The following is a 10,246-nucleotide window of genomic DNA, read 5'->3' as shown; positions in this document are numbered from 1 at the left end:
TTAATGGCCCATTAGCAAAGACAATGGTCTGTAAAAGAGCTCAGGCTTCAGCCTACGAGCAATGGCTGCCACAGCCCTGCAGAGACATGGACCTGAGTCACCTGTACTGGATACTCCTCCTCCCCTCTTGGAATGCCGGTGTTTTTCCACTGGAAGACAAAGGGTTCCTGCCTTACACAAGAGCTATATAAGGCAGGGGAGTGACATCATCATGATTCTCCTCTGCCTCCCCACCCAAAGAGACACTGAAACACACCTGGAAGGAAGAACTGAACTGGGGGGGAGAAGGGTTGAGCCCAAGCGGGAAGGGCGTCTAGCTTGTGAGTAATAATATCTGAGGTCTCAAGCTGCAGACCAGAGCAGCTGCCTTTTAAGACTTTCTGCAATCTGCCTATAACAATATCTAGGGTGAGAAATTACTGAATCAATTTCTTTAGTGAAACAAGCTTAGTTTGCATGTTTTGTTTTATTTGCTTAGTAATCTGCTTTGTTCTGTTTGCTATCTCTTTATCCACCTTTTGTAGTTAATAAATTTATTTCTTGTTTATAATATAGCCCCGTTTGTGCAATTGATAATAGGGGGGAAGAGACTGTGCATTCCTTCCACCACATTGAGGGAGGAGGTGGATTTCATAATATACCTTTGGGTCAGCACTCCAACGGAGGTGGACACCTGAGTGCTGGGGCAAGTCCCTTAAGCTGAGTCTTCCCAGAGCTGATCTCAGTGTGCCTGTGTGTGTGCCGGAGGAGACATAATAGCCTGGCTCAGCAAGCCGGTAAAAAGGTGCCCAGGCTGGCAGAACAGGCAGGCTCAGTGGTATTCCAGCACATCAGGTGGCATCTTAAAGGGGGGCAACCTGCCACAAACATGCTTATCACTTGGGCTAATCATGCAATGTCCTCCCCTCAGCTCATCAGTGGGCACCAAACCGGAGACAAGCAACGCCAAAAGCAAATGGTTTTAGCACTGGAACTAAAGGAGTAGCTTCATTAGCTCCCAGTAGTAGTAGGCTATTTTCTTTGTGCACCAGTCACTCTGCAGTGACATAGGGTACTTAGCCAGCGCCTGACACGCAGGTATCCCCTTTTGGTTAGTGAATCATTCAGGAATTGATACTGATTTCTACAAATTGATTTGAGATGCATCAGTATCGTTTGGACAGATGATTTTCAGCTCTTGGCGAGTGGCTGTTTATCCAAATCACATGGAATTGTTTCTACACTCTGGTTGGATGACTGAACCTTTTGAAACAGAAAAGTAACAAATAGCCAATTGTCAGAGTCCCCGTGCGATGCTTTGGAACTGCTCCCCACAAAGCCAGTCAGGATTTTTGGGGAGCCTCCTCTCCCTTGGAGCAGACTGTCTTCAGGGCAAGAAGCTCACACGGCTTCACCTTCCTGGGTCTGACCTTGGAGCATTCAGCATATGCCTCTCCATGCGCTTCCCACAGCAAGTCCGCCCAGGTGGGGTCCTGGGGAAGCCAGAGGGTCCTGCACGCACCCCCACTTCGCAGTCAGATGTGACTCTCAGCCAGCCAGTAAAACAGAGGTTTATTAGATGACAGGAACACGGTCTAAAACAGAGCTTGTAGGTACAGAGAACGGGACCCCTCAGCCGGGTCCATTCTGGGGCCCAGCGAGCCAGACAACCCCGTCTGCCCTCACTTCCCATCCCCAGCCAGATCCAAACTGAAACCCCCTCCAGCCCCTCCTTTCTGGCCTTTGTCTCTTTCCCGGGCCTGGAGGTCACCTGATCTCTTTGTTCACCTTTAGCTATTCCCTTGCAGGGAGGAAGGGCCCCAGCCATTTGTTGCCAGGATACAGTGTGTGGCCATTTATGCACACTGGAGACTTAAGAAATGCATAGGGGAAACTGAGGCACCCACGCAGTATTCAGAGGAAACATTAAGAACAGTCCCACTTCATCACACCAATAATGAATTTTTCACTAGGGATTTTTGGCTGTGGAATCATCTGTGCTAAAATTCCCCAAAATTCACCTTCCAGGAGCATTTTGACAGCTGTCCAAACACTCACAATTAGCAAATGCTAGAACCCCATGAAATGTGGCAAATCCTTCATTCGGCACATTGGGCTGTATTAGTAGGAGCATTGCCAGCCGATCGAGGGAAATGATTATTCCCCTCTAGTCAATGCTGGTGAGGCCACACCTGGAGTATTGCATCCAGTTTTGGGGCCCCCACTATGGAAGGGATGTGGACAAATTGGAGAGAGTCCAGCGGAGGTCACTGAAAATGATTAGGGAGCTGGGGCACATGACTTAAAGGAGAGGCTGAGGGAACTGGGGTTATTGAGTCTGCAAAAGAGAAGAGTGACGGGGGATTTGATAGGAGCCTTCAACTACCTGAAGGGGGGTTCCAAAGAGGATGGAGCTCGGCTGTTCTCAGTGGTGGTAGATGACAGAACAAGGAGCAATGATCTCAAGTTGCAGTGGGGGAGGTCTAGGTTGGATATTAGAAAACACTATTTCACTAGGAGGGTGGTGAAGCACTGGAATGGGTTCCCTAGGGAGGTGGGTGGAATCTCCATCCTTAGAGGTTTTTAAGACCCCGGCTTGCCAAAGCCCTGGCTGGGATGATTTAGTTGGTGTCGGTCCTGCTTTGAGCAGGGGATTGGACTAGATACCTCCTGAGGTCTCTTCGAACCTTAATGTTCTATGAAAATAGCTGGTAATCTGGATTTTCTTTGACTTCTGGTCCGACCCAATTTGTTGACTGCCATGCACACAGGCAACAGAAGTTACAAGCCGAACAATGCAATCACCAGTACAGGTTTGTTTATTAAAAATCAGCCCGGCAATATTAAATTGGTCAATAAATAAATTCCCAAAATACCCTCATTTATAATTAACATGTTAACAGAAGTTACCAACAGTGAAGTAGAGCAACTTCATCTTGTATTGAAACCACAACACAATAGCATTTTTACAGAAAGAAAAATCATGCTGCATGATGATGGCCATTCCCCTCTCTAATATTTATAGTTACTGTATGTATATATTAGTCTCACAGCAAAATGACTGACCAAGTATTATTCTTTTATCAACTATAATCAGTTACTAACATAGTAAAAAACATCCTGATTGGTTAATAACTTAGATTGTTAATAATTAAATCACACAGTGTTTTAATATCATGAGCTGAAGAGACACACGTCGCTCAGGAGCCTTCGTCTGAGTATCGCTGCTTTTAAACTCATTGGCAAAATTCTGGTTTCCATAGGGAACAGGGGACAAATTCTTAACGCAACTGGGCCCTGATCCTGCAACCAATTGAGTCACTTTACCCAAGTCTCTAAGGCCAGTCTCCTCAAAGGTATTTAGGCACCAAACTGCCAGTGGGAGTGAGGAGCCTACATATGTTTGCGGAGCTGGGCCTGAGTGTTTGCAGATTCAGGGCCTGGTGGTGTGATATGAACAATAATAATTAATGAGACCCTTGGGGTGCAGCACAGCTAATTTACATTAAATTAATATGCAATGATCCTCCAACGCAGAATGGAATCCCCCCAGCAAATCTGCATGGTTGGGCTGCTGCAGCTTAGGAGAAAGGAGAGGTTAAAGTGGGTCTGGGGGAGATCCACAAGCCAGGGGCATCGGTGTTAGCTTGGTCACCAAAGCTGTGGAAGGTGGGAGAGAAGAGACAGCCATCAAGATAAGCCTCTAATAAAGAGGGCTCTAATATAGAGCTCCCATACCAGTAAGAGGTTAATTCTAGATGCTGGGGCCACTGGCCCATGCTCTAGGATAGGGCAGGGCACAAAGCAAACAGAAAGACACAATACATACATGTTAGAGACGTATTACAATCACGTCTGAGCCGTGAGACAGGGTTCACTCATAAATACAACTTTTCCCCCATGTACTTAGTACATACAAAGATTCTGCTGAAACCAGTAACTGCTGGTTTGGGATGTGTGCTCAGCGCTTGGACTGGGTGAGGAAATAGTTGGTGATGAACACTTCCCCGAGCCGGTTGGTGACGCCAACAGGCTGGTTGTTCTGGGGGGAGGTGCAAATGTACCAGCCGTGGTGGGCGGCCGACTCGAACTGGGCCGTGCTCTCGTTTTCCACCTTGTAGAAGATAAAGCGCTCCAGCTCGGCTCCATCGACGTCCTTCAGGATATCAGCCTCCTGTGGCACAAAGGGACGCCCGGTTAGAAAGAGAGGCCAGAGGAGAGAGCTATGCCAGGCCTCTCTTTTTAACCAGATCTAGCAGGAAGAGCTCTCTTGGTTCCCACTCCAGTTCTCTACCCATTGCCAGGGGAGGAGGAGTGGGCAGGGAGCTCTGGGGCTGGGATCCACAGATATCCAGTGCTGCTGGAGGCTGGGAATGTCCCCCAAGAAGCCTGGGATTATACTAGTTCTCACCTGGGGGAAGGGAGACATGGAAGCAATGGGTTTGGGTGCTGGGTAATCCCATAGCCTGTGGGGGCCTGATCAGAGCCAGGGTGAGTCCCGGTCCGATCTGCTGCAGGAGCTGGAATCGAGCCCGGCTCATGCATCATCCACAGAATGATTTACTAAGCTCTAGCTTTATCGCTGGGGCTGGCGCATGAGGCAGATGAATCCCCGTTTAGCTTGCAGGGCCCAGTGGTGGTTTATAGGGCTGGCAACTTTGCTGTGGCCCTGCTGTGACGGAAAGAGGATGCCACAAGCCCTCCTCCGAGCAGAGACCCACTTTACTTCCTGAGCAGGCGGTTCTTGGTTTCTCAGAAAGTGAGTGGCGAGACAGATGCCAGAGCCTGGAAACCCCCAACCCCTTACCTCTAGCTGCAGCACTGGTTGCTGGCCATTGTGCACACAGGACAGGTAGAGACTTCTCCCCTTGATGCCCAGAGCGACCGGAAACCTCATGGAGCCCTGGTTACGTGTGCCGCTTTTCGGTCTGTAGAGAGCCATGTTTAACTTCACTGCAAGATGGAGGAAAATACAGAATCAGCAATGGCACAGAGAACGGCTGTCTGCATTCTGCGGGGAGAGATGCAGCCAGCGCTGGGAGCTAACTAGGGGAGCCACTCCGCAGGCTGCCTTGCCACGTGCTCAGAATGTCCCAGGCCAAAGCTATGCAGCGTGTACGCCCCCGGGGTTCCCCTGGCGTCTCACTGGGGGCTTGGAACATACGAAAGGTCAGATTCTCCAATCCGGCGGCCCCGGGTGGAAATCAGGGACCGGAGTGCAGGATTTAGACCAGCTCCTTTGGCAGATATGAGGAGCAAGGAGTTCAACATAGAGGAAGGACCCTCTCTTCGGATTGCCGGGGGCCCACCCTGGCCTTTAATAAGGAACTGGCATGGCATGGCTGTCTCTTTGGTTGGCCTTGATGTTCTCAGGGCCAGTCAGATGGGAAACCAGACCTGTGAAAACTGATCCAGCCTGGAAACTTAATCAGATCAGGTTTCTCGGGGGGCTTCTGGTATCACCCAGAATAAAAATTAACGTAGCCCAAAGACGGATGAGCAGAGTGCATGGGAGAGCGCCAGAGATTCGGTTCCTTCATCGGGGGAAAGTCAAAGGTTCAGCTAGCATTTTGGGCGAAGGTTTGGGCTAACACTTGGGTATCGTCCAGACCTTACCTTGGTGTCTGATGTTGGGGCCTTGCAAATGCATAGCCACCAGCTGGGCGGGAGCCTCCAGCTTGAAGCACTTCTGGTCAGTGTCCCGTATTTCGTAGGAGATGGATCTGAAGTAACGGTAAATGGAATCCACTGTGTGGGTGACATTGTGCCTCTCGAATGAGATGGTCTCTGAAAACAAGATCAAACAAGTGCACAAGGGTTAATACCTACTCCCATTCTTGAGCCCACACTTGCCTCTCCTGCATGTGGTCCCCAGAGTGACTCAGAGTGCAAGGAACTGATCGGTGTGTTTGTGACTTAATCAACACTGCCAAGCTGTCTGTCATAGGCCCCGTACAGGTAACAGCTAATGGGGATTCCCCCTTTTCCTTAGTGGCAGGGCCTGTGCTGTGGGGTCAGGGGTTGGAGCCCTGATTTGCTTCTCAGTGCAGAGTTCCTGTCAGATGTGAATTTGCTGCAACACGCAGTTAAAGTATTTGCTCAGAGCCTGGGGACAGAAGAGCTGCCTGTGACCCACAGTGACGGGTGCCTTTTCCTGACTGGAGCAAAAGTGCATATTGGCCTCCCCTTTCCTATCCGAGGGACTTGACCTCTCACCCTTCCAGGAACCAGGTCTCATGTACCTGGTGATCCTGCTGGGATGCAGGGGGAATGAACTGGTAACAATCAGACTCTGCCGTTCTCACCCATCGATCCCAAAACACTTGATCATCAGCTCCATTGCACTGGGGGAGAAACTACAGCTGAGCAAGAGGAATGGACAGGTCCCATGGTTAGGGCACTAGCCTAGACCTTGGCAGACCTGGGTTCAGTTCCCTGCTCTGCCACTGACTCCTTGTGTGACCATGGGCATGTCACTTTGTCCTTCCGTGCCTCAGTTTCCCCACGTGTAAAATGTGGAGAATAGCCCAGCCCCACAGGGGTGCTGTGGGATAAAGGCATTAAATATTGTGAGGTGTTCAGGCTCAGGACATCCCCTAACTCGCATTGATTTCAATACCTTTGAGGATCTGGGCCTTAGACAATCTGGTGTCATGTAAATGCCTTTGGTAGCTCTGTAGCTCGAGACTTGCCCCCTGACACACAGAGCTGGCATTAGTGGGGCTCCAAAGCCCCTTGTGTATCCCCCTCAGCCCCAACCCTTGGATGGTGTCGCTTAGCTCCAGGGATCCCCCGGGCCATACCGAAGACGGTGTCGAAGATGCTCCTCAAATCATCGTCCGTGAAGGGCCTCGCTTTCGATGCCTTTTTCATCTTCTCTACGGCGACCACCAGCACCACGGACCTGCGGAAGACCTTGCGAGAGGTCTGCTCTGTGAACTGCAACTGGATGCCCACATCACAGGCTGAGAGGCTCTGGGACAGGGAGCAGGGGCTCGGGCCTTGGTCGGAGCTCTGTGGGCAAGGAAAGCACCATGAAACAAGCTGCTGCCCCGCCCTCCTGTAAGAGCTACTTTAGGCCCTGCAGCCACCAAGGCCGAGCCAGGTTCTTCCCCCTCCACGAGGCGGGCCAGTTGTAGGAATCTCCTCTCAGATCCACCCCAGGGTTCCTGTCAGTGTCTGTTCTGTGCTGAGAGCACCCGTGGGGGACAACACAACTCCACTGATGCCAGTGGGCCAGAGGCCCACAGTGTGAGCCGCAGCTCCCCCTGCCAGCGAATGCCCTGTCCCCTACATTCCCCCAGCAGGGGACAGGAGAAGCGTCTGCCAGTGTCCCTCAAGCTGTCCTCTAGATTGACGGCTTCAGGGAGACTGGAGCAAACCATCCCCCAGCCACTTGCCACCTGCCTGGCCAGCACCACCACTGATTGCAAGCCAGCCTCCTTCACTTTCCCCCAGAGGGTAGGGGCTGAATGATGAGGGGACGCTAACAGCGGGTAGCCAGACATGCTGGACGTGCTTTTGCTATAGCCCAGTCGTGAAGTTTCACTGGGCCAGACATTCCATGGCTCCTAGGTCCAAGGAGGACACTATCACATGGGACCTAACTGGGGCCTGACCCCTCTTTCACCAGGATATAAAATCCCCAGGAAGGGCTGTTGGACTGAGAGGCTGAGCCTTACCTTCCCCAAGTAGGGGTGGTCGACTTCGTAGAACTGTTCATCGTTCACACTGTAAGCGAGGGACAAACAAACAAAGCCAGTTATTCCCCGGAGAACAGATTCTACAGCAATTACAGGTTCAGGAATGAGTGGCGAAGGCATTTACACTTCTCGTAAGCTAAGGAGACTTAACGCTACAAAGATTTGCTGGCATTGCTAGGCTGGTTTGGGCTGAAGCTGGCCTTAAGCGGTACCTAGGTCTCGTGCTGTTTCTTTGCATTGGGGTGAATTTCACTCCAGCAAGAATCCCCAGCTCTGAGACCCTAGAACACAGGGAGTCAGTAAATCCAAGGTTACCTGCAGAACTCCATAAACTCCTCCTGTACATCAGGAACGGCTGCCATGGCTGCTTCTTGCTATGAAACCTGAGGGGAAAAAAACAAAGATGATCACCCTTGCACCTCCAGCCAGCCATGGAGAAAGAGAGATTGTCTCCTAACCTACAGGCCACTGAAATTAGTCAGCTATGTGTCCCCTTATGCCACTGCTGAATCTGCCCTTGTAGCAATAAAGCCAGGGAGCTGGTGGCAGAACACCTGGAAACAGGAATATTTGCTGTAACAATAGGATGATTTGATATGTTTGCCCTTTTGATTCTATGGTGAAAAGAGAAATAGATCTGTATCTAGGTGAGAACTTATTGTGAAAACAAGCAAGCCAGCTGGATCACCCTGTAGATCAAAAACAACAAGGAGTCTGGACCAGACTCCTTGTTGTTTTTGTAGATACAGACTAACACGGCTACCCCCTGATACCTGTAGATCAATTGATCGATCAAGGATTGATAGACATTGCATGCCAACTAGTCTTTAAAAGCAAATATTTGTCAGAGATGCCGAGCGCTTGCAGCTCCCAGTGATTTCAGCTCAGCACCTCTGAGAATCAAGCTGTACCTGAGTTCAAAGCCCCAAATACACTTTGCACCACCTATTACAAAGCTTTTCTAAGACAGCATGCCCTGTATTCCTATATGCCTCCACTGCAGGTGAGGCTGCCTTGTAAAACAGCAACGCTGCTGATCAGGAATTCTCAACCCCAAGTGCCAGCTCGATATTGCCAGCTGCAGTTGAGCTCTGAGCCCAATACCTGTGTGATGCGTGCCGCCGACCCTTCCTACTGGAGGACTGTTCTCTGTCTCTTTCTCTCGGAGTGTCTCAGTGTCGATTGGTTCCTCATAGCTGATGGAGGAGCATGATATAGAGGGCAGAAGAGGAAGAAGGCGTTGTTTAGCTGGGAAATTCCCCAGAGGTATGGGGACATAAAGATATTTTTGTAAATTTCACAAGCGGGTGAAGTACGCGAAAAAAGGAAACTCAGTGATCAATACTGAGAAACTAACCTGGCCTGGGAAGGAGACCCCCACAAAGGAGCATGCAAATGAAGGATGAAAACCCTCTCACTGCACTTCAATTCCATAAGGTCTATGCCCCACAAATGTCCCACTTCAGCCCTTCGGACATATGTGGAACATAGACCTTATGCTGTCTCTCCACCAGGGAGTGAATTCTGCCCCAAGTAATTTCACTGTGGTCCAGCCGAGCCCTCAAGTTTCCTCCCAGTCCAAACCATGAACATGATAAGGAAGCCATCTCACTTCAGTTGTGGCAAGCTCCTGGAGTCCCTTCCCTGCTAATGTTTCTATTCCCAGAGAGATGCACTGCCTCCTGTCTCTTCAGTCCGCCAGCATACCCGCCCACTGATCACTTAGACTTGCTAGCTGAATCTCTCTGTAATCACTGCAGAAGATGTGGCTCTGCCTAGGACAAGATGTTTTACCCTCTTTGCCAAGAGGCCAGTGGAGCCTACCCACCTTGCTACATCACCAGAGCATGATTCCTAACAAAATTCACTGCTATAAATGTGAGGTCTAATCCTGGGTGCAGCTGAGCACCGGCAGTTTTCATTAACTCCAGGAAGAACTGTGTGTACAGCTAGGGGAAGCGGTTTTTTTTTTTGGGGGGGGGGGGGGGGCAAAACCAAAACCAAAAAAAAAGTCCATTTACCAAAAATGTACTGTTTGGGGCATCAAGTCAGGTTGAGTCTGAGGAACAGTTTGGCAGAAAAAAATGAGAACAAACATTTTGGAAATGTCAAAACTTTTCATTTAGACCAAACAACCCGAGATGAATTATTTTGAAATGACATTTTTGAAACTTGTTTGGAGTGTTGCGCTAGCTGGGTTGGTCCCAGGATATGAGAGACACAAGTGGCTGAAGTTATATCTTTTATGGGGCCAACTTCTGCTGCTGAAAGTGACGAGTGCTGAGTTTACACAGAGCTCTTCTTCAGGTCTGGGAAAGGCACCTAGAACGTCACAGCTAAATACAAAGGTGGAGCAGCTGAAGAGTTAACACACATTGCAAGAGAACATTCAAGGTGAAGTGGGCAATCAATACCTCCAAAGTCGTAGGAAAAAGAAGAGTTCCTGCGTTACAGATTGTTGAAATGAACCATAAATCCAGAGTCTTTATTCACTCCATGATTTTTGGAGCCTAGCAGAGTTAGGAACGTAACTTCCCCGGATCATCTTTTGAAGGTGTTGTGCA

General features: G+C 49.8%; 1 protein-coding gene across 1 annotated transcript; it reads right to left on the bottom strand.

Moving 5' to 3' along the window:
• Positions 1 to 2,782: 2,782 nt before the first annotated feature.
• Positions 2,783 to 8,864, bottom strand: IL1B (interleukin 1 beta). The gene is made up of 7 exons (XM_005279260.4): positions 8,787 to 8,864; positions 7,998 to 8,065; positions 7,662 to 7,710; positions 6,783 to 6,993; positions 5,596 to 5,766; positions 4,787 to 4,932; positions 2,783 to 4,153 (listed from the first exon to the last, which is right to left on the bottom strand). The coding sequence occupies exons 2-7, from the start codon at positions 8,042 to 8,044 to the stop codon at positions 3,941 to 3,943; spliced, it is 837 nt and encodes a 278-aa protein (XP_005279317.2). The 5' UTR covers positions 8,045 to 8,065; positions 8,787 to 8,864; the 3' UTR covers positions 2,783 to 3,940.
• Between the last annotated feature and the right edge of the window lie 1,382 nt (positions 8,865 to 10,246).

This window comes from Chrysemys picta, chromosome 2 (genome assembly GCF_011386835.1).
Source record: "Chrysemys picta bellii isolate R12L10 chromosome 2, ASM1138683v2, whole genome shotgun sequence".
Taxonomy (NCBI): Eukaryota; Metazoa; Chordata; order Testudines; family Emydidae; genus Chrysemys; species Chrysemys picta.
This window is presented reverse-complemented; position numbering and strand designations above follow the sequence as displayed.